The sequence below is a fragment of the Pinus tabuliformis genome, chromosome 7 (assembly GCF_031772625.1).
Source record: "Pinus tabuliformis cultivar Carrire ecotype Pingquan chromosome 7, CPIR1, whole genome shotgun sequence".
In the NCBI taxonomy this organism is placed as follows: Eukaryota; Viridiplantae; Streptophyta; class Pinopsida; order Pinales; family Pinaceae; genus Pinus; species Pinus tabuliformis.
Window position 1 is genome coordinate 266,033,130 of NC_142293.1, and position 25,138 is coordinate 266,058,267.

General features: G+C 40.9%; 1 protein-coding gene and 1 pseudogene across 1 annotated transcript in view; one reads left to right on the plus strand and one right to left on the minus strand.

Annotated features, from left to right (window-relative positions):
• LOC149246888 (uncharacterized) overlaps positions 1-25,138 on the plus strand; it is a 300,905-nt gene that overhangs the window by 108,765 nt on the left and 167,002 nt on the right. The window contains exons 6-7 of the mRNA XM_089458052.1: positions 9,230-9,589; positions 9,695-9,884. Coding sequence (XP_089314178.1) covers positions 9,230-9,589; positions 9,695-9,884 — 550 coding nt within the window. The remainder of the gene's footprint in view (positions 1-9,229; positions 9,590-9,694; positions 9,885-25,138) is intronic.
• Positions 16,308-16,426, minus strand: LOC149246889 (5S ribosomal RNA; annotated as a pseudogene).

Consider the following 25,138-nt stretch of genomic DNA (forward strand, 5'->3'; position numbering starts at 1 on the left):
ACTCAAACACAAAATTTCCAACCTAGAAATAATAATAATAATCAGAATAACAACTGGCAGAAGAAGGGTTAATCTAGCGAGCAGAGACCACCTAATCCGCTTGATCATACTAATTTGGTTGATGATGCTCCGCCTTACTGTCAGGCTTGTGATGCTCTTCATGAGGAGTCTACTTGCCCCATCGTTAAAAGAATTTTGGATAATGGAATGTTTGGGGCAAGTAATCAAGTAAATGTAGTGGGTAAATAGTTTCCTTTGTCTATGAAAGATTGGATGGAAGTTAAGGAAAACAGCCGAGATGTTATGCGTCCCACATCAGCTTTTAGTATAAATAATTTTGAGAATGAAGATGATATCATGGTTAAATTATATGGTGAAAAACCTTCTCCAGAGAAAATCATGGAAATTGCTAAAGATAAGGGTTTGACTTATCAAAGAAGGGATAAAGATCAAAGCGGGAATCAGATTCCCCCTCGAATTTTTAACCTAGGTTCAAACTCTGGATTAGATGTCGATTTGGGAAGTTGGTTTAATAATGCGAAAATCTGAGTTCCTGTCTCTGAGATTGTGAAAATTCCTTCCCAAAAAGCTAAGTTACTAAAAGCTATTGAAGGTCCTCAAGTAAATGTTTCTCAATAGAAAGCCCCGGAGGTTGATTATCAGGATGCTCCTATATATTTGCAAAGTTTAGATTCAGATAACAAGGATCATAAACCATTCTTTATTACTTTGATCTTCAATGGGTATAAATTGAATAATTGCATGCTGGATTCTAGTGCATCAGCTTGTGTCATGACCAAGAGGGTCATGGAACAGCTTAATTTAAGAGTTTCTAGGCCTTACTACAATATATGTGCCATGGATTCTAAGAAGATTGAAGTACACAGTCTGATCAAGGATTTACAAGTTCATTTATCAGTTTACTTGGACATCATGATTGTTATGGACATTGTTGTTGTTGATGTGCCTGATGCTTGGGATATGCTTTTATCTAGAAAATGGGCCTCTGATCTAGGAGGGAGTATTCAAATGAATTGGTCATATGCTATGATTCCTTCTCCTAGAGGTGATGGATTTGTGAGACTTAATAGAGAGCCCAAGAGAAGATTCCATGTTGAAGACCCTAAGAGACCTCATAATGAGATAATTAAAGAACAACCTGACATTGGGAATTATGTTATCATGTCTAATTTCATAGTTCTTCCCGATGAGAAGGTTGATGAAAAGATTAGGGATCTCATTGATAAAGTTTGGTACATGTATTTTGATGGCGCATCGTCTAGGCATGGTAAAGGTGCAGGAATAGTATTAAAATTTCCCTTGGTCATATTTTCAAGTTTGCCTATCGATTGGAATTCGAAGTAACCAACAATGTTGCTGAATATGAAGCTTTGTTGTTGGGTCTTGAGTTGGCAAAGGCTTTAAGAGTTAAGTTTCTTAGCATCAAGGGGGGTTCTGACTTAATTATCTTGCAAATTAAAAATAAATTTACATGCAAAATTCAAAGGTTAAAGAACTATCGAAATGCTGTATGGGATACTATGGAATACTTTGATGCCCTTGACCTTGAGGCAATCCCAAGAGAGCATAATAGTTTGGCGGATGAGCTTGCTGTAGCTTCTTCTACTTTGCAGTTATCTGATGCCTTGATTAAGGATAAGATAAAAATGGAAGTTATATTTAGGCCTTCTGTTCCAGATAACTCAGAGCATTGGCAAGTTTTTGATGATGAGAAATAGGTGATCCGTTTTCTTGACAATTTGGATGAGTTTGAAAATTTTCGGATAGATTCTAAGGAGGATGGATTTGATGATCATGAGGATATCATAAATCCTACTCCTAGGAATGTGGTTTCTTTAGAGCAGCACTTTGATCGGCATGATGCCACAAAGTTGAGAGAGGAAAATAAAATGGATCCAGGCGAATACATTGAGGTAAACATTGGTACTTCTAGGGATCCAAAGATTGTTAAAATTGGTAAGGGTACTAATGTGGAAGAAAGAAAAAAGTTAACCAATTTACTTTGTGAATATCGGGATGTTTTAGCATTTTCTTATGATGAACTGAAAGGTTATAGGGAAGATATCATGGAACACACTATCCCCTTGAAAGATGAAAATGCTAAACCTTTTCGTCAAAAGCTTAGGCAGATGAATCTTAAGTTAGCCCCTCTGGTTCAAAAGGAGCTTTCAAAGATGCTTGTAGCAGGGATTATTGCTCAGAGGAGGCATTCAACATGGTGTTCCAACCTGGTGATTGTTAGGAAAAAGAATGGTACAATAAGACTTTGTGTCGATTTTCAAAACTTTAATCTAGCATGTAAGAAAGATAATTACCCTTTGCCAAACATGGAGACTATGTTGCAAAGAGTAACTGGTTCTGGAATGATGTCATTGCTGGATGGTTTTTCTGGATATAATCAAGTATGGGTTAAGGAGGATTGTCACAAAACTACATTCACCACACCATGGGGCACTTTCGAATATTAGAACGCCGTTTGGATTAACCAATGCTGGGGCTACGTTTCAAAGGGCTATGGATTATGTCTTCAAGGGTTTAATTGAGAAATTTATCGAAATTTATCAAGATGATCTTACTGTTTTTTCTAAGGATGGATTTAGTCATATAAGTCATCTTAGGCAAGTTTTTGATAGATGTAGAGAGTATGGGATTTCTTTAAATCCGGCTAACTCTGTTTTTAGAGTAATTGAAGGGAAATTACTTGGTCACATCATTTCTAAAGATGGAATCAAGATTGATCCTGAAAGAGTTGAGGCAATCCAAAAGATTCATCTTCTCGATAATCTTAAATCCCTTCAGTCTTTTCTTGGAAAAACAAACTTTCTTAGAAGATTTATTCCAAATTACGCAGAAGTAGCTAAGCTTATTCAAAGTCTTCTGAAGAAAGATGTAAAATTTGTTTGGCAAGAAGACGACAAAAGGGCTTTTCAGGAAATCAAAGGCGCTATTGCAAGGGCCCCTGTTTTAGTTAGTCCCGATTACTCTAAGGATTTCATGATTTTCTCTTTCGCTTCTGAAGATACCATTGCTGGTGTCTTATTGTAGAAAAATAAGGATGGTCATGAGCAACCTATTGCTTTCATGAGTAGAGCACTTCAAAATTCTGAATTAAATACAATACCATGGAAAAGCAAGCCTATGCCTTAGTCAAAGCTCTTAAGCATTTCAAGACTTATGTGGGTTATTCCAAAATCATTGCTTTTGTCCCACATTCTGCGGTTAAAGATATATTAACTCAAACCGATTGCTTAGGGACTCATGCTAGGTGGGTTACTAAAATACAAGAATATGATTTAGAGATTAGACCCACCAAGTTAGTCAAAGGCCAAGGCTTGGCTCAAATGATGGCATAAGGTAATGAAAAAGCTCTTGGTTTGATTTGTCTTAACGATTCATCTTCACCTGAGTTGCAAAGATTAGGAAAGCATGAGTGGTACAAGAACATTGTCTATTACCTGATAAATCTTACGTGTCCTAACCATTTAGTCGCTCATAAGAGAAGGGCTCTTAGATTAAAAGCCACTAAGTATTGCCTCATGAAGGATGGCCTTGGATGGAGAAACCCTGAGGGCATTGTACTTAGGTGTGTTGATGAAATTGAGTCCAAGAAGTTAGTTTCTGAGTTTCATTCAGGATTTTGTGGTGGTCATTATGTTGCTAGAACAACTGCCCACAAAATTTTGAGAGCTGGATATTAATGGCCTTCGATTTTTTTTGATGTGCATAAGTTTGTTAGAAGTTGTCAAGCCTGCCAACTGTTCACTGGGAAATAGAAGCTTGCTGCCCCGCTCTTACAACCTGTCGTTGTGGAGGCACCTTTTCAACATTGGGGTCTGGACTTCATCGGGAAGTTTCATGAAAATTCTAGCAATGGCTACTTATGGATTTTCACTGCTACCGACTATTTCACTAAATGGGTTGAAGCCATCCCTGCTAAGAATGCCATTGAAAAGGTCATAATGGATTTCATTGAAAATAATATCATTACTAGATTTGGTGTCCCTGCTAAGATCACTACTGATAATGCCAAGGCTTTTAGTTCTTTAGAATTTTCGTCTTTTTGTTTCAAGTATGGCATTGTCTTATCTCATTCATTAAATAACTATCCTTAGGGTAATGGTCTTGCTGAATCAAGTAATGAAAATCTCATAACCATTGTCAAGAAGATAGTAGGAGATAATAAAAGATCTTGGGATAGCAAAATCAAGTATGCTTTATGGGCAGATAGGATTACTAAAAAGAAAGCTACTGGTAAAAGTCCCTATGAATTAGTTTATGGCTTGGATGTAACCTTACCTGTGCACTTGAAATTACCAGCTTATCAACTCCTTCAACATTTTTCCACTAATAAAGATGTTGTTCAAAATAGAATTGATCAAATTGTGGAGTTGGATGAAGCTCGTAGGACAACTTTTGATAATATATGTAAAAGTCAATCTAACATTAAGAAAAGCTTTGATAAATCATCTCAATCTAGCTCTTTGCAGGTTGGAGATATGGTGCTACTTTGGGATTGCAAGAATGAAAAACCAGGAAAACACAAGAAATTTGATAGTTTGTGGCTAGGAGCATACATTATCAGAGACATTGCTGGGCCAAACTCATTCCACTTGAGCAGATTGGATGGCGAACCACTTGACTTATCTGCAAATGGTCAAATGCTCAAGCTATTCTTCAAAGATGACATTTGATGCCATGGGGCATCCTTTGTATTATATTTCTAACCCTACACCTTGTCTTTTCAGCATTTCATTTTTGTTTTAGGATCATATTTACTTTTCATGTTACTAGATAGTTAATAAATGAAGAGTTTATATCTTTTCTGTGCTTAATGTTATATGATGATTTTTGGATGGACGCTACTTATGTTTTGTTGTGTGTTGCGTGGATATAGATTCTGGATTCTCACATTCCTACAGTGCAGCAACGTGTCGCCAAGTAGAGCCATATGTTGACCACTACGCGTCAACGACCCATAGCAGTACACCCCCTTTTTTTCGCAAAAGGGATAACGCTTGATCAATGTGCCTGTGCTGTTCGACTATCATCATTAGCCTGATCATGTTATATTGTAAACCCAGTCTGCATGTGTAAATTGTAAATAATTTCAGCAGATCTGTGTCATGTATATAATTGCCTAGGTAAACCTAATTTTCTGGTGATAATCTACATTCCGGAAGGTTTTTTGTCTCACCAATCAATGATCGGCAGAGTTTTCCTTTAGCCTTACCCCAAAGCTGGAATGGATTTTGTCATTAGAATCTTAGGGGAGTCCTAGTGTGTTAGATCGAGTCTATGTAAAAGTGATTTGGGAATAATCCTAACTATTTGGTTAGGTTATTTTATTACAAATTGCTTGATCTGCTAGATTATGTTTGTGTCGTAGAACTGGGTAGTCTGTGAGGGTCTATATCAAATGGGTTTTCCTCATTAAGATGTAGAAATGTAAAAATCATGATGTAAAATGTTTTGAAGGTTAGAAAAATAATTTATCGCCTCATAAGTCCTAGGTCCTAGGTAATTTTAAATTTCCCAAAGGCTAAATTCAAGGGTCCTTTAAAAAATTAAATTTTAAAAGGTCTAGGGACTAAGGTTAATTGATTATTTTGCTAAAATTTTATGCCCTTGGTCCCTAGGGGTAAGTCAAAGTCAAAATTTTGAGGAAATTAATTTAAAAATTTAATTTTTGAATTAATTAAAATGCATTTAATTGATAATTTCGAACTTCCTCAATATTTAAAATTTCGATGGATGAGATTAAAAGAAATTTTGATTCTCATCAACGGTCGAGATCACTTTGACAAGGATCACTCGAACTAGCCGTTGGAAGATTTGTCTTTAAATCGGAGGTCAGTTTTCAGTTGAATTCATTCGATCTTGGAGTCGTGTGCTAAGTGAAAGCTCTCTTGTAATCGTTTTTCATGTGCAATAAAGAAAGACTTTGGGGTTAATCTCTGCTGGTGTTACTCTTCATGGGAATGTTGTAAGATGTTTTATTTTCATGCATAGATTCATTTTCAGCCATTGATGATAGCTTTTTTAAAGAGTGGTTTAAGCATAGGTATCTTGCTTGATCACTAGGGTTTGAATGGTAATTTAAATTCTGAATATAATGGCAGGTATCTCCATTAAATCTGAATTTTATTGTCGTTTTCTCTCTCTACGTTAATGGTTGAATCGAGTTGTGCAGGAAATTTCTTGATTTTGGGATCATTGGGCGTTCGGGGAAGTTTTCAGTTGGACCAGCCAATTTCCGATTTGCATTTTCTGAAGAGCCCAACTTGATTGAGTATCGGGCTTAGCATTAGCAGTTTTATTGTTAATGCATGAAGGGTTTTTTCTGAAGCACCTCACCTTAAATTTAAAATTTTAAAATGTGTGGCATAATGATAGATCTGGCTGCTTAAAGCCTTTAACCTGTGAATATTGTAATTATTTAGTTGTTTTTTTTTGAGTTTTTAGTTTCATCCTTGCATATATTGTTTATGGGCATTTTGTTTGGCCATTGCAGGTTGCAGTTCTGAAGAGGAGATTTTGTTTGAAGCCAGATCTAGGCCCTGGAGGGTAAGATCTGGCCTCAGAATTAGCTCTTGCAGGGGTATTTATTTCAGATCTGAAATTTTTTTAGGGTTTTCATCAGTCAAATCTGAAGCAAGGCGATTTAAAATTTTTATTAAAATTTCTTTAAGGATTTCTGGGTCACCGTTCCGCTTTCTTCTCTTGTCTGCTGCTGTGTTGAGGATTCTAGAAAGTTTCAAGTTTCCTTGCGGCATCTGCTATACCCCCGCGCTCCTCACTGTACGCCATCATCAGTTATTGTTCTTCAACGTACTGCTCCAGCTTCATCCACGCAGCCTTTTCCAATCTGCAAGAGATTCATCAAACAGATCTCTCTCACTCTTCTCACGATTCCATCTCTTTTATGCCACCCATCTGCGTGCTGACAGCTCCCAGTCCTTCCATCTTTGATCCGTAGCGCCATACAGTATCCTCTGCTCTGCGTTTTCTTCCATCTACGCTGCCACTAAATAACCCTCAGCTCACTCCACGCAGCCTCCATTTAAGCTTCCCACGTTGTTCCTTTCTTTCAGTCATTGCTGCTCCTCATCAACCTGCAAATTCTTCATTCCATCGCTCATACTCCACGCGTCCAACAAACCAGCCTTCTCTTTACGTGCTTTTCTTTCCCTTCCTTGCTTCGACCTGCAACCTCCAAGCTCTCCTCCTTTGGTTTCACTCCCATCTGGTTCCCCGTCGCTCCATTCTCACACGTTGTCCGCTTATCCTCCATCCCTGCTCCCGTATTCTCTCCCAGTCTCACCTCTCCGTGCCGTCTCTTTGCAGTCCTCCAACCCGCATCCTCTCCAAGCTCCCAACGCTGCCATCGACTTGCTCTTTCCTCTGCCATTTTGTTGACCTGCCGTAGAAGCACGCTTCCGCAACTTCCTTAGACCGTCGACCGAACCTGCAAAATCACAAACATAAACAGCATTTCGATATATATGAATGCGTTAGGGTTAGTATAGTTTATTCATATTTTTCTTTTATGATATAGTCATAGTTCTAGTTAGGGTGTATATAATTTTTAACTTAAGACTTCAACTTTAATAAAATTTCGATTTAAGTTTTGTTCTTCTTTTTTATGATTTCAATTTTATAAAAATATATATATATATATATATATATATTTTTTTTTTTAAAGTCCAAAAACATTTAAAAAAAATATATAAATTTTTGAGCAAATTGGATGTGTTTGGTCACTTTAAAATTGAAAATCTTTTGTTGATCATTTATTGCATTAAGTCTTGCTTAGCAAATTGAGAAAAAGATTTTCTAAGTTTGTGGATTTAAAGCTTCTTTGTGCTAAAATTTTTGTGGTATTCGTGATAGTTAAATGTGCTTACATTCTTATATTTAAAGATTAACTATTCGAAAGTGGTGAATCATTTTATTTGAAATTGGTTAGCATTTGAATTTCATGGTTGAGTAATGAATTCGTATCTTTAGAAATTTAATTGCTGGAACATTACTAAGTCATTAAAATTGATTGCTATTGCTTGAATATTCTGATGTTCGTTACATGTTAGATGTTTGGCAAATATTTTTAGGCAATCGTTAATTATTTTTTAAGCAACAGCTGATAATCATTTACTTGGATCATCGATTCCATAAGGCACTGGTATTAATCATTTAAAATTTTCTTGCTAAGCCTTAATCAAGTATTTGATTGCTTCGCTGTATCTCCCGAACCGGCTGATTCACAGCGGGTTCTCTTTTATCCCATAGGGTCTACCCCCCTTAGCTTGCTATAGGAAGACAGCTTAAATGGAGAGATCGGGGATCAGGGTGACAGCCTCCGGTCTGAGCGTTGTCGCAGTGCCTAGACACTCTGTGCAACAACAGTGGGTAACAGTCCCAAGGCCTTATTTTAGATTCATATTTCGGGGAATAATCAGCAGGTAATGAGTCCATAGTTAAGCCTGAGCCAGACATGTTAAGCTGCATCCAGAATTATTTCAATTTGGCTTCCTGACCCAAAATTGCTTCATGCTAAAGTTTTGGTGACTAAGCCCTAAGCTTCTTGCGTAAACTATTTCTTTTGAGATTAGCTTCACTGCAAATTTAAACAAATTATCTTTTCCAGTGTTACTGATGTCTTTATTTTCATGGTTGGTAATATATTGCCTGTCAAAAACAATGGTACATGGTTGTCAGGATGGAAAAATATTTAAGAACCTCCTAGTTATATTTGTAAATATACAGAAATTTTTGTAGGTTTATGAAAAGAAAAATACAATATTGGGCAGGTAAAGTTTGTCGCAGAATGAATATCATGCTTTATTTCGGGAAAGTACGTGAAATATAAATATATTAATTTTCAGTGGTGCACCTTGATAATTTGGGCCAATATTATGAAGCACATCTTGTGTAATTATGATATTGTGTTCTTTGATTATTTTCTTCGAAATAGCCTATTTATGAAAAATGACCCATAAAATTTTCCCTGGTGGGTAGTAGAGAGATTTTGAACCTAAAATGTTATGCTTAGGATTTAAATAATCCAATATCTTTAGCTAATGAAAAGTTGGTTTTTTTACGATACATTTATTCACAGATTCATCATCATTTGTTTTTTCATAATGACACTGATGGAATGATCTTATTTGAATTGTTCTGTTGCTGAGGTTTTACTTCTGTGATTTTTCAGCAAGAGTGAATATGTGCGATGCTTGCATTTAGCTCGAGAGAGTTATCTTTACATTGCCACCAACCTGGGATATCTAAATTGCATCAACTTAACTGTTCCTGGAGAAGAAAAGTGGACGACTATACTCAAAGTTAATGACAAGGAGCCCATTGTTTGTTTGGATGTACTGGTCATGGAGTCCCCTGATTCCCCAGCCTTACAAGAAGATTGGGTTGCAATGGGTGATGGCAAAGGAAGAGTGACTGTTGTGCAACTGGTATCTAGTAATCTTAATCATGAAAACCCATGTTCTTTAACTTGGTCTGCTGAAAGAGAGAGGCAACTTCTTGGGATTTACTGGTGCAAGTCCTTAGGGCATAGGTATGCCTTCATTTTTAAGTATATTCTTCATATAAGTTGTAAGACATAGATTCTCTTATAGCTGATAGAATTGGACGGGATATGTTTGGTGTCTTGTCTGTACAGGCATGTTTTTACAACAGATCCAAAAGGAGGATTAAAATTGTGGAGGTTGGAGTACACATTTAGAGAAGTCAGTGAATCTGAAATGGTTGGAGGGGATCCATCAAAAGAGTATCAGGCATCTTTAGTTGCTGATTTCACATCAGCATTCTTGGCACGCATTGTATGTATTGATGTGAGCCTTGTGGATCAGGTATTAGTTCTATCCAGTTGATCTAATTGCATTGGTTTTGCATATCTGGTACCATTAGTTTGATTGTATGTTCAGCAGCTTAGTTATGATGACAATAATTTGTACAATAGATCACAATTAGTATTTGATAGCTTGTTTCTTAAGTTTAGGTCAACTTTCTTGGTGTGCATTGTATTTTATAGATGCAAGCTTTTGGGTGAGGTATTATAGATGGGCACAACACCACAAATCAATAAGATTTTCCCATTCAAGAATTAATAAGAATAAATTATGCAAGTATAAGATGAGGATTGTTGGAAATGTACAAAATGTATACCGATTTGTGTTACTATATATATAGAGAGTACAAAATTCCATCGAGAGTGATGAAAGTAGACCAAGTCATCAATAAAATACAATAAAGTGGGTGAATGATCAATCTAAAGTTTAAACTATGTTACCTAAAATGGATAAGGATACAGCACAGAGCATACTGAATTATAATAGAAAAGTACTGTTTTTTTTTATAGAAACGGGTGGTGGATATATTAGAAACTTGGCCTTAATGCCAAAGAGCGGATTACAAAAGGTGAGTCTAAATCTAGAAGTGCCGAACAGCCTTGCAAGACTCTGACAATTATGTTTAACTCACATCTCTTCTTAGCTGCTACTATGCGGTCAATTTCAGAGATTTTCCCAAGCTTTTGGATACAAACAAACTGATTTAACAGAAGGCTATAAAACATGAAAATTTTCTAAATTAAGGAATTGGTTCCCATATTTCTTGTCCGCCTTTGAGCAGGGCACCAGCCGTAAGAAGGGCTGCTTTGTTAGCTTTAGTGCCCACCTCCTTATTATTGGCTCTCGACACATGATAGAAATTCAAATTCTGGAAAGAATCTCCAAGGTTTGAAATTCTGTGAATCAGCCTTGCCAGCCTTAGATCCATTGGCTTAGAATGAGTCAACATAGTGTTAATAATAACCTGAGAGTCTCCAATAACATTAGCCTCCCTGATGTTCAGCACTTTCAAAATCTTGAGTCCTTGAAAAAGAGCCAAAGCCTCAGCGTGAATGCTGGAAGCGATGCCCAATCCCCAGGCGAAACTGTGAATCCTAAAACCAGCTGGATTCAATATAACTCCTCCAGCACCAGCTCTTCTAGGATTGCCCTTTGCAGCCCCATCAAAAAATAGAGAGTGCCTCTAATGTTTTGCAATCCATCCCTGGAACTCTTTTGTGTTAGCCCTTATTTGCCGAACTTTTGGGAGGGAGATACTCTTTGCCAATTTTTGGAATTGAAGATGGAGAAAAGATCCCCAATTTTTATCTTGCTGGGTGAGATTTAAATCATCTTTGTGGTCTCTCAGGCACTCTTTTAACTGGCATTTAATTTTAAATACCACTAGCTTGACATCCTACTTGCAGTTTCTGAAAATCCTTTTGTTTCGTTCAAGCTAGATCTGCCAACAGGTAATTTTAGGGAGAATAAACCAAGCAGCTCTACTAATTTTGTTTTTTGGAGGAGGACCAGGGTACCTTTGCAGCGATTTGACAAAAAAATCAGCAGTGGAGGAAGGCAACTTGAAGCTGAAACTCAAAGTTTCCAGCAGCGTGGTCCAGATTTGCAATGTAAAGGGACATTCAAGCATCAAATGACAAACACTTTCCTAATTTACCTTGCAAAGTCTGCACCTTGAAGGGCCGTGGAAGCCACGCTTCTGAAGATTATCGTCTGTCAAGATTTTGGAGTGGCATAACAGCCAATTGAAAAAATCGATTTTTGGCAGTGAGGGATAATGCCATATCCCTTTCCATGGCTCTGGATTCGTGGCTACATGGGGGCGCTCACACAGCTTGGCGTATCCCTGAGCAATGGAATAACCACCAGCCTGCACACCCCAACCTCTTGAATCCCTGCTTCGCATCCGCATTGGAGCCAATCCGTGAAGCTTGGAGAGCAGTTCCTCGCGTTCCATAGACAAATCTGGGGGCGTTTCAAGTTTCCAGCCAGCCCAGCGTGAATCCTGCCAGATTGAGATATCCCACAGGGAACACATTCCAACATCGTTCATCCAACTGTGCAACGCTTGAAGAGAGCGACAGTCTCCCAGCGGCTCATTGTTCATAATTTTGTCTATCCAAAGGTTGATCCTTTTTCCATTGATGGGAACCCAGTAGGCATGAGTATTTATAAGCGGACAGGCTTTGGAACGGAGCTTCTGGAAGGGCATATTCAGGAACGACAGAGGATGGTCTAGACAGCGGGAGTGCTTGCCCTTAAAGTATTTTTTCCAAAGAGCTAGATGTGCCCAGGTAGGGTTAGGAGCAATAATTCTCCAGATGAACTTAGCTCCCATAGCAATATTTTGATATCCAAGATTTTTGAAGTTCAAGCCTCCTTCCAAGAGCGGTTTGGAGATGGAATCCCAGCTAACTAACGAAATCTTTTTCTCATTTTGCTTGCCCCCCTTCCAAAAAAATTTCCGAATGATCTCCTCCATTTTTTTGAGAATGCCAGAGGGAGCAAGAAGAACAGAAAACTGAAATAAGGGAAGACTGTTAAGAACTGATTTAATAAGGACAAACTTACCAGCAATGTTGAGCCAGGAAAAGCCCCAAGCAAGCAACTTGTTCTTGAATTTCTCCAGTTGGGGGAGCCAATCTCTGCTGAAGGCTCTTTTAAGAAATACAGGAAGGCCTAGATACTTGAAGGAAGTCCAGTTTGAGGAGGCTGCGAAACCAAAGGTTCTGGAAATGGAATTGAGCATGCTGGAAGTGGTGTTCCAGCAATAGATATGGCATTTTCCATTGTTTAGACTGCTTCCCGAAATCATACAAAACTCGTCCAGGACTCCTTTAAATCTAGAGGCTATAAGCACAGAGGCAGCTCCCAATAACAAGGTGTCATCTGCAAAGAGGGCATGATTAATGTTTTTAACACCTCTTGCTATACAAAGCCCAACAATTTCCTGATCCAGCATTTTTTTGTCTAAATAGAAGCTGAGGACAGAGGCTTGAAGAATGAATAGAAGGGGTGAGAGAGGGCACCTCTGCCTGAGCCCTCTCGTGGATTTGAAAAAGTCAGCAGCTCTGCCGTTTACTAATGGAGCAATCCAAGGCTTCGAAATGCAGGCTCGAATCCAATTTATAATTTTCTCCCCAAATCCAAATTTGTGTAAGACTTTCAGCAGAAAACTATGCTTGACTCTATCAAAAGCATTTGCTAGATTGAGCTAGACAACCATACCTTTTTCCTTGCGACTCAAACTTGAGTGGATTGGCTCTTGGACCAGAATGAAATTGTCCACTCTCTCTCCCTTGAATGAATCCTCCTTGGCTTTCCGGAATGACTTTGGGGAGGATGAGCTTAAGTCTATTAGCGATGACTTTAGTAATCAGTTTGTAACCAATATTACATAGCGAAATCAGTCGAAACTTGTTGAAGGTGTTGGCTCCTTTCTCTTTGGGGATGAGAGCAAGAAAACCAGAGTTTGTGCTGCCTCCGATTTTCTGGCAAGCTTGGGACTTAATAACCATTTTTTATAGATCTTTTTCCACAATCGACCAACAAGATTGGAAGAATCTGGCTGTAAATCGATCCGGCCCAGGGGCTTTGTCTGGGTCCATGGCGAAGAGGGCATCCTTGACTTCATTCTTGGAGACTTTAGTTTCAAGAAGGTGATTCATTTCAACAGTAATAAAGGAGGGAACCACGTCAATCATATCAGAGATTTGGTCTAGATTTATATCTTCACTATACAGGCTTTTAAAGTGAAGGGAGGCAACTTTTTTGATGCTTGCATTGTCTTTGTGAGTAATAGTGCCATCTTTGATTTCGGAAATGGAATTGGTACATTTCCTTGCCTGAGCTTGTTTATGGAAGAAGGAAGAGTTCCTGTCCCCTGCTTTAAGCCAAAGGCTGCGTGACTTAAGTCTCCAGTACTCTTCTTCTGCTAGACAAGCCTTGTGGTAGTTTTGTTGGAGCTGGGCTTCTTTGTCTAGAATCTCTTTAGTTATATCAGCTGTTTCAGCTTGGAGATGATGATTTTCCAGAATGCATTGGAGATTTTTTCTTTCATTTGCTGGATTGGGCAGAGTTTTGGCCCAGCTTTTTAAAGCCCTTTTCACTCTTCTGAGCTTCTCCTCCCAGACAAAAAAGGGGGAGCCTTTGACCGACTGCATCTAGATGCCCTTAACTAATTGCATGAAGTCTGATTCCTTAGCCTAGAGCGGGCTAAATCTGAAGGGAATTGGACCTAGGTCAAGCTGAAACACCAGTTCTAGCTTAATGGGTTTATGATCCGAAGTGTTGCATGGGAGGATATGAACTCTAGCCTCTAATCCAAGCAAAAGAAAAGAGCTTTGAAGTAAGAATCTATCCAATCTGGCAGCAATGTGGCCAGGGCCAATTCTTTTATTAGTCCAAGTGTACTTACCAGAGATTGGCTTGATGTCCAGCAGGTCCCAATCCTGCATAAGGTCCTCTGCCCATTCCCTTGCCGGATCTCGAACAATGCTGCCTCCTCTCTTGTCTGCTGATAAGAGAGTGAGGTTAAGATCTCTTGCTATGATTGTATTCTCAAGATTAACGAGATCTGCTTGGGTTCTTATGGAGTCCCAACAGGACTTTTTTTCCACAGCATTCACGGGGATGTACACGTTGAAGAGACTGATAATCTCTTTTGAATCTAAGTGCTGCAATTTTAAGAGCAACCAGTGAGTATTGAGGGTCTCAGAAACGACTGTGAATTTGCTAGCATTCCAAAGAGTGCCCAACCCTTCGGAAGCCCCTCAGGTTGACACTGCTTTCGCCTCACATTTGTTCTAGAGTTTCTTACTTGCCTGAAGGAAGACAGAGTCTTCCAGTTTGGTCTCCTGGATGAGAAGTATGTCAGGAGTTTCTGTTCTTATTAAACTTCTGATGGCTTCTTCTTTGATTCTGCTCCCCATACTTCTATAGTTCCAGGAAACTATCTTCATCATTTATATTTCTGGTTGGCTCCCTTGGACCCTTGGTGCTGGTTTCTCGCCATCTTTGCTTTTGAGGCCAGTAGCTTCTCAAGGGTTGGCTGGCTGCCTTGGAGCTTGTCCTTGAAAGTTTCTTGCTCTCTTTTTTCCCGATCTGATTTGCGGCCTCTTGTGGATCTCCTTATCGAAGCTTGGGATTCTCCTATTTCCCCTTCTTCCTCTGAGCAATCCGATTCATGCTCACCTTCCTCTACTTCGACAATGTTTCCTTTGGAACTCTTAGCAAGTCTTGCCCCCTTGGGAGAAGGGGGGGTAACTTTAGAGGGAGGGGTTGATTTTTGATTGTCTGGTTCCTAAGTTTCCTCTATTTGTGAGCTTAGAGGAGCGAATTTATTTTCTTGATCCATTCTGGGAGGGGGTTGCTTAGGGGGGACTTGAGGACCTCTTTCGTTTGGACCAACCTGCTTGTGGATTTTCCTGGTGCGCTTGACCTAGTTCCAACCTTCTTCTTTACCCTTATCTGGTTCCACATTGGTTGGGCATCCTCTGGCGAAGTGGCCGTAGACATGACATTTTCGGCATTTGAAAGGCAGCTGCTCGTAATCCAGCTTCTGCAAATGGGTCCAATTTCCTACTTTGATTTTGATGGCTTCCGGGAGACCCACCTCTAGGTCTACTTCTACGCAGATACGGGCATAGTCATATTGATCTTTGTTGTTTGCCCTATCTATGAATTTCCCAAGGGCGTTTCCAATATGTTTCAGCGAGTCCCAGTTCCAGTAATGAACTGGGTGATTAGGGAGTCTGACCCATACAGGGATAGCCGTGGGAACATCGATTGTAGCGTCGAAATCTGGCATCCATCTGTTGAGGTATAAGCCCTGGGGGCCCATGAAATAGGGGCCATTCTAAGAGATCAGGTCCTTGTCATCCTTTGAGGTGAATTCGAAGAGGAAAAACCCTCGTCCTAAGAAGTAAGAGGTGACACTGCTCTTGATCAAAGGAGCCCAGTTCCTGTTAACCCAGGTCTCAGTGGTCTTAGGAGAAGGCCATAGACTGATGAACTGGCCAACGAGAGCCTGCTCAGCCAAGGAGAGTGCGACTTGAATCGGGGTCTCTGGCGGTAGGGAGATTTCAGGAATGTCTTCCAGCCTTTTGACAAACTTGGCTGCTTCACTCTTTTTCTTCTGCAACAAGCCGGCCAAGAGTCGAGAGAAGGCTTTGGCAGATGAAGGTGGGCCTGCCTGCGGCTAGCTTGGGACCTCCATGAGGGCAAGCCCGGCTTACTCGTCCCTCCCAGCAGTAATCGAGCGCTCTGAACTGCAGCAACTCAAAAAAGAATGCAGAAAAGGAGGGTAGAGGGCCCAAAGCCACGGGCCGCAGAGCTGCAAGGGCGCAGGGGTGCCGAGGCACAGCTAGGGTTTCATGGCAGCGCTCCAGAGCTCAGCGATCCTTTTATTTTATTTATCGTGGGAGGGTGCAACACTAGGACTTCTCGGGAGGTCACCCATCGCAGTACTACTCTAGCCCAAGCATGCTTAACTGCGGAGTTCTGATGGGATCCTGTGTATTAACGTTGGTTTGATCGCACCCATAATAGAAAAGTACTGTTATAATACATGTTTATTGAATTAAGTCTTATCAATTCTTCCTTGCTAAGAGGATATTGTCTCTGATTTTTGTTGAAGATGGGCAAAGTGCTACTCAAATTTAGACTAGAATAACTATTGTCACAAAATCTTGCTCCTTAGTGCAAAGTCCTCACAGGGTGCAAAGGCTGATTTGTGAGGGCTTACCAAGCTATTATCTCATACAATATTTTCCCCAAACAAAGCAAATTTAAAAATACTAATGGCCGTTATAAAACTTGTATAAACGATTAAAATTTACAACAGCAATACGATTCAGCCCTTTAAACAGTTCATTAAGAAAGTAAAAATATGGGCTAAAACAATTGATAGATCTAGAATTTATATCATATATAAATTCTGAAAATTAAAGCTCATGTAACTGTCAATCAAAACAAAATGTTTAACCCTAAACATGCAACAATATAAATCAACTAAGGTATTTTTGCATTGCAATGAGAATGATTTTAAGTAAAAAACATGTAAGAAAACCCTAGGATTTTAGGTTAAAAAATATGCAAAAAACCCTAATTGTTGATTTGGGGTAGCATCGGATGTGCTCTAGCCACGAAATTTGGTGGAGAGGTTGGGGCACATAGATCTGCAATACCCAGAAAGGGTTTGGACAGATTCTAAACAGATCAGGAGATATTCAAATAATTAATATTTTTAATGGAGTCCCTAAGTTTAAACTTAGGGAAAATAAAATATTAATGTGTATTAATATGAATTTGTGTTAGAATGGTCCAAAGGACATGGATCAAGCCAGATCTAATCTTAGCCGTTGATTAGGGACTTAATCTCGGCCGTTGAGATGTCAACAGGAAAAGTATAAGGGGAGGCTTGAGGGTCACTTGGAGAATACACCAGAGTGATTAGTCATTCGATTCTTTAGAGCGGGGTTTGCTAAGAGAAATAGAATCAGTGATTGGAGAGCAGCTGAGGGCCATTGAGTACAGAGAGACAGAGAGGCAGAGATAGTGGTGGGAGAGCAGCAGAGCAGCCAGAGAGAGAGACGCAGGAGCAACCAGTGCTCACGCAGAGCCACGCAGAGGCAGCTAAGTTTTGCGTAGAGCACCAGAGGGGCCAGCATAGCTGACGCAGAGGCTCAGAGCACTGACGCAGGGCCTCCTGGGGCTGATGCAAGCCAAGATAGGTTGATGCAGGGCTAGCGCTGGGCTAGGAGAGGCTGACGCAGTCCAGATTGGGCAGGTGCCAAGGTTTTTGGGGCAGATTGGTGTTGAGTAACTGCCGGAAGGATTATTCGGGGTTTCAACCTGTAGATTTGTTAGAAATAGAGAGGTATTACTGCCAAGGAAATTCTTTGTTGGGTAGGCCAGTTTTGGCACTCAGATTGTACTCTGATATTGCTTAATAAGAAAACCCTCAAATAGCTGCACTGGTTTTCCCGCATTAGGTTTTCCCGGGGACATTAGTCCAAAAATAATGGTGTCATATGGTGTGTTTGTTCTTGTTTCTTTTAGTTGTTGATCTGTAATATGTTGAGCATGCACTAGTGTTTATTTTCAGTCTTTACATTGTAAATAACTTTTGAAGGAAAAATAACAAGTAGGTAGGAATAAATCAAATAAAGTGCATGGAGGGTTTCTAAGTAAGTAAACTTAGAGACTTCAACATGGTATCAGAGCGTGATTGTAGATCACAAGAGGACAAAGACATCAGCCGAGCGGAGCAATAGTAGCGAAAAACAACTGTCTCGGGGTGATAGAAGCTGTTTCTAGCAACGCAGAAGTCAAGGAGTGTAACGCAGAGCCAGCCAGGGCCACACAGAGGAAGTCGAGAGCTACGCAGAGCCAGCCAGGGCCACACAGAGGAAGTCGAGAGCTACGCAGAGCCTCAGAGAGGCCAACATTGTTGACACAGAGGGTCAGAGGGCTGACGCAGGGCATCCCAGGGCTGATGCAGACCCATCCAGGGTGACGCAGAGCCAGCGTGAGGCAGAGGGGCTGACGCAGTTCACAGAGAGGCAGTTGTTGGGGTTTAGAAGGGTGCAAGAATATTGCAAAGTGGAGCTGGTGAGGTACTGTAGTCAGAACAGTCCTGAGAAAGCAGGGCCAGAGGAGTTGTTACCGAGGGTTTCTAGCCGAGGAACCCAGATCAGCAGTGCAGTTGCATAAGACGATCAGAGTAGGGGGCATCTCGACAAGTGACAGAAGGATTTCCAGGAGGGAAATCAGGACTCAGAGGGAGTCTAGAAGAGAACTTCCAAATGGGAAGTAGAGACTCAAAGGAGTTGAACAGAGAACGTTCAGGAGAGAAGTAGAGGAGCGTCATGACACTACATGGAGTAAGAGACCAAGATAGACTAGACGGAGCATCGAACTTCATGGTTTGGAAGGCCAGAATTTTATCCGCGCTTGATAGGAATCGTGTCAAGAACTTCACCTTGAAGGTAATAGCTGTCCAAGTCAACCCCAGTGATAATGATAGGTACGAGGAGGCGATGGCAAGGGCCAAGAGCATTATCCTTGACGGGGTCAAGGATCATGTAGTACCACACACAGTCGAGAAGGAAACAACATTTGAGATGTGGGAGGCTCTCAAGAAGCTATTCCAGCATACTTCTGTGCAGAGAAGAATGTTGCTTGAGAATCAGATGAGGTCGTATCAGATGAAGAAGGGACAATCGATTGACACCTTCATCAGAGGACTAAATGAGATCCAAGATCAGTTGACTGCTATAGGGGCGACATCAGATTAGGAGCTAATGATGAGGACAACCTGAATGCTGTCTCAGAAGACTGGGAAGTGTTTGTCTAGAGTATACTGGGCAGAGGGACACTTCCACCGTGGGACGAGATGTGGCAACTCTTCGCCAGGAAGAGATCAAACGATAGTCAAAGATAAGTAGCAACACAAAGGGGATCAAAGTCAAGCAAGAGGAGGAAGATGTGGCCCTAGCATCTGAGGGAAAGCAGGAAAAGCGGAAGAAGAAAGATCTCTCCAAGATCAAGTGCTTCCACTGTGGGGAGATGGGTCATTATGTGACCTAGTGTCCAAGGAAGAAGAGTAAGGGAGAGTCTTCCGAGATTAAGGTAGTGCCAGCAGGGACAGAGAAGGAAGTTTTGACAGACGATGACTATGCCATGAGTGCACACGCGCCACTTGAGCGGAAGTGGGGAGACATCGAGCTGTAGTAAGGTGGACTACAGGCGATGATGGGCAGGATCCTCGAGGTACTCAACCTCTTGGATTAGACCTTGCTACGGGAACCCCGAAGAGGAGTAGTAGGACTGGTTGAGTCGGGTAGAGATGGATGCGGATGGAGTGACAGAGAGACCTGCAGTGCAGGAGTCCCGAGACAATGTGAGGCTAGTAGGTTGCAGCAGTGCGAGAGGCACAAGAGTGTTGCACTAGTGCAGGATGGCACAGAGAGGTGTGCAACAGTGCGAGATGCATGGAGTTGTTGCAGCAGTGTAGAGGTTAGAGAGGGAGTATTTGTCAGCAACAGAGGGAGCTTCAGTGTCAGTGGATGTCTCTAGCCCAACGGGGAGGTCAGATTGGGAGATCAGTTACTTACTTCTCAGTAACTGAGTTGCAGTGCATCAGTGGGCAGAATGATGTAGCATGATGAGAGGAGGTGCAGTGCTGGGAGAAAGGACCAGCAACAACACTAATGTAGAGGGTGTTGTCATATAGATGCAACAGTGGTAGTGGCAGAACCATGGGTAGCAGTATAGGATACAACAATGCAGAGGATGTTGGGCAGGAAGGTCTAGCATCAGCACAGGTACCGATGCCGGATGATCAAAGTAATACTCAGTGAGGAGTATTGCTAGAGCACAATCCTTGCTAAGAGGGAGTGTTGATTTGGGGTAGCATCGGATGTGATCTAGCCACGAAATTTGGTGGAGAGGTTGGGGCACATGAGATCTCCAATACCCAGAAAGGGTTTGGATAGATTCTAAACAGATCAGGAGATATTAAATAATTAATATTTTTAATGGAGTCCCTAAGTCTAAACTTAGGGAAAATAAAATATTAATCTGTATTAATATGAATCTGTGTTAGAATGGTCCAAAAGACATGGATCAAACAAGATCTAATCTTAGCCGTTGATTAGGGACTTAATCTCAGTCGTTGAGATGTCAACAGGAAAAGTATAAGAGGAGGCTTGAGGGTCGCTTGGAGAATACACTAGAGTGATCAATCATTCTATTCTCTAGAGCGGGGCTTGCTAAGAGAGATAGAATCATTGATCAGAGAGCAAATGAGGGGCATTGAGTACAGAGAGACAGAGAGGCAGAGATAGTGCTGGGAGAGCAGCAGAGTAGCCAGATAGAGAGATGTAGGAGCAGCTAGTGCTGATGCAGGGCCATGCAGAGGAAGCTAAGTGATGCGTAGAGCACCAGAGGGGCCAGCGTAGCTGACGCAGAGGCTCAAAGAGCTGACACAGGGCCTCTTGGGGCTGATGCAGGGCCAACGTTGGGCTAGGAGAGCCTGATGCAGTCCAGATTGGGCAGACGCTGGGGTTTCTGGGGCAGATTGGTGCTGAGTAGCTGCTGGAAGGATTATCCGGGGTTTCAACGAGTAGATTTGTCAGAAACAAAGAGGTATTACTGCCAAGGAAATTCTTTGTAGGGTAGGCCAGTTTCGACACCCAGATTGTACTCTGATATTGTTTAATAAGAAAACCCTCAGACAGCTGCATTGGTTTTCCCGCATTGGGTTTTTCCGGGGACATTAGTCCAAAAATAATGGTGTCATATGGTGTGTTTGTTCTTGTTTCTTTTAGTTGCAGATCTATAATATGTTGAGCATGCATTAGTGTTTATTTTTAGTACTTACATTGTAAATAACTTGTTAAGGAAAAATAACAAGTAGGTAGGAATAAATCAGATAAAGTGCATGGAGGGTTTCTAATTAAGTAAACTTAGAAACTTCAACACAAATGTCTAGGGTTTTTGATGACTGAAAATTAAATATAAGCTAAACAAACCCTAGAACCATTAACGAGGTGAACAGACTAGAGTTGGGTCTGATGTGGCCAATTGCTAGCAATTCCTAGATTGGCTTTGCTATCTCCTCAATTTTTTTGTGTGTGATGATACGGTGTAGTGATTACGGGCTTGGCCCCTTCTAATTCTATATAGTATGATCAAATCCTCTTTTCAGAGGCAATCTCTGAGGAATATCACCAAATACCTAACCATGCTTGCCCGACACTTGTTGAATGTCTGCTTTGTACTGTGGCTTGCCACTGTTGAGTGTCTTTTGGCTTGTAATTATGCATTTTGTAGCATATGCTACATCTCCATGCCTAAATATGACCTCCATTCTTTTGGCAAAAATGACTTGTGGGATACCATTTGCCATACCTCTCAAAACTATTTTATTGCCGTTAGGGGCTTTAAATTCCATCTCCATTGGTTGGTAGTCCATAGTGTGCTTTCCCAACGAATACAACCATTGAACTCCCAATACCATATTGATATCTGCAAGATCTATTGCATAAAAATCACTAGTGAAAGTGTAATTACCAAGTGTTATGCTCAAACCTGGAATCATCCATGTGCAATCCAAGCTATACCCATCTGCTACTATCACATCAAGGCCTCCAAACTCTTCTATGCGAAGCTGTCTGTTTGCTGCTAATGTTTCATCAATGAACTTTTGTATAGCTCCTCCATCAACCGGTGCTTTGATGTGTTGTCCCTTGATGACTCTGTTAAATTGGCAACTAGGGCCAAACTCCATGTGGGTCGGCTTATTTATGGCAGCTGATATTTTTATTGGATCCCTCTCGTCGAGAGGTGTAGGATTGATCCAAAGATCATCCGATTCCGATAAGTAATTATGGAGATATGAATTTATTTTGTTTATGTAATTATTATCAAGCCGACCAGCTCTTATGTAGGCTCTAGAAGCCCAACCGACGTGTCTATTCATCATCCTCATTTTGGTATAAATAGATGAGGATTTGATATCATTTGCACACACGTATTCTTGAGGTGATCTCCTCTCCACGTCTGGGTTTTTGGAGAAGGAGAGAACCAAAAGAATACGCTGGCCTAAGAAGGAGCCCTAAGGAGCCCTAGCTGCAGTACGATGCCCTAATCCATTGGCAATGGAGCAACTATATGCACAGCAATGGAAATAGTTATGTGATCCCTAATCTGTTGGCTATGGAAACTATATACACGTCATTCTATACGCATGGAGACTATATACGCACAGTCTATACACTGCCTGTAGCAGCCAAAACGCAGTCCTCTAACGCTGTTATTGAATACATTTATACGCAGGCATAGATGGTAGCCGTAGTAGAAGGGAGCCATGGTAGATGGAATCCGCAGTGATAAAGTTAAAGGCTGCAGTCGAGCACGTAAGGCTGCAGTCAAGCATGGAAGGCCGCAATCCCGCGTAAGGCCGCAGTCAAGCTAGATCTCGGTTAAATAGAACAGAAGGAACATCAAACGGATAGAGCAGAGAAACCTGCGGATATAGATATAGTATTGACGAACCCAAGCTAATCTACACTCGGCATACCTGTGATTTAAAGGTGAAGTTATCAAATGGATAGAGCAGAGAAACCTGCGCATATAGATACAATATTGATGAACCCAAGCTAATCTACACTCGGCATACCTGTGATTTAAAGGTGAAGTTATCAAATGGATAGAGCAGAGAAACCTGCGGATATAGATACAGTATTGACGAACCCAAGCTAATCTACACTCGGCATACCTGTGATTTGAAGGTGAAGTTATCAAATGGATAGAGCAGAGAACCCTGCGGATATAGATACAGTATTGACATGCATTTTGGGATAGATACTCTCGGGATAGTCATGGCCAGATCTTGATAATGACGCAAAATTGATCTAAGTTCTGGAGCAGCGATCTCACCTTGGGATACCTATGAATTGAAGGCACAAAACTCGGATCGATGAGACAGATCTCGGATAAGAATACTGTATTGGCATAAGGTATGAGCTATATACATTCTCAACATAAACCTAATCCTTATAATGACAAGGAGCAGTCGTAGCATAACTTTGGTATCGAAATATCTTTGATGCTGTAGATCTAGGTGATATTCCTGTAGCAGTCTCAGAATAATAAAGTAGGGCTACATTCTTAGCATCACTATGTAGAAGATCTTTTCATATATCATCTCGGCATTCAAATCTGTAATGATATTAACGTTCAAGTTAGATGCAACATATGATCACTGTACATATCGATATCAAGGAATGATCTCTGTATAGTTATAGGATCACGAGTCCTGATCCCGAAACAACTCTTTGAATGGTGGTATGAAAGATGATCTCACAAATTTGATCTCAGTGGCACTAATGTGAATGTACATCAACGATGATCTCAGTGAAAGGAACAACAAGTGAAGATGTAGCAATATAAAGGAGACATATATCAGCATAAAGGAGCAGCATGGAAATCGCTGTAACAACGTGTTAAATACTGCTGTTCTAAGGCATGGATAAGGTACGTTTGGGATCAGCAGTCACTAGGGAGTCTACAGCTACAGCTAGCTGCTTTGCTAGGCTGCAAGCCATAGCAAGCAGCTAAGGCTGTTCCAAGGCAGTATTACAGTTTGCTTTGAGTTCGGATGGCAGCATGGATTAGGAGAGACTCTCCTAGGTGGACTGAAGCCCTTGAAGGGCTTAGTTATTTAATAGCTTGAAAGCATGATGTTGAATGCAGCATGGTGCTGAATGCAGCATAGTGATGGACGCAACATGGTTGGATGCAGCATGGTGAATCAGTTGAAGTATGAGGACTGAGAAGTGTGCCTTCACCTGAGTTCAGATCTGCAGTCCTTGTCATCGGAACTATCCTGTCATCTTCATGATGAAATATCTCTGATGTCTGATCTCTTATTTTGGCAAGTCAAAGTGTTGACTTCAAATGTATTTGTACCATCTCTCTCTCTGCTGAACTTTGAAGATAAAAGAAGAATTGATCAAGGGTTTCCCCACACATTGTGGGGTTTGTCCCTGGCTTGCGCCATATCTTGTGTCCTCTTGTCTTGGCTTGTCTTCTGCATATTATATTTATGTTCCATCTGCAGTTTATCGTAATGCTGATGTGATTGCTAATTCTGAAAATTTAAATAAATTTCTCTAGCATAGAACATACCTAATCTTAGCATGGTATTAGAGCTGAGGTGAAGACAATGCCCAAGCAGGAGTGAAAAAGCAATCACCGAAGACAGTTGGGACAAGACAAAAGGATCAATGGGTTCCTCATAATTCACCTAGGGTGAAGTTGAAGCAGAGAATGTTATTAGAATGGCGCAACAAAACTTCTGATGGCATCACTTCATTGGGAAGTTCAGATCTAAGGCTAGGAAGGAAAGGTAGATGTCTTGGTTATGAGTTCGGCCCTTATGCGAAGGAGTGCCCGAATGACAGAGATGCGGGTCATCAAAGACAATGGTCGACTCTTCTACGAAAGCAAGGAACCCCAAAATCTCTTTTATGTACCTGATTGAACCTGATGTCCATCTCGGAAATGGAAGTCAAAGGTTACAAGGTGGCACTTATCGATGGAAAGGTACGTGTTTGAAAATAGATTTTTTAAAGATGTTTTTGAGCTCAGGGTTGTATCAAGTTGCAGGAAGTCCACTGGGGACCATGTCCATTGACTCAGCTCTAGAGGTCTGTGAGTCAAATGGTGACTAGGATGCCTGAATT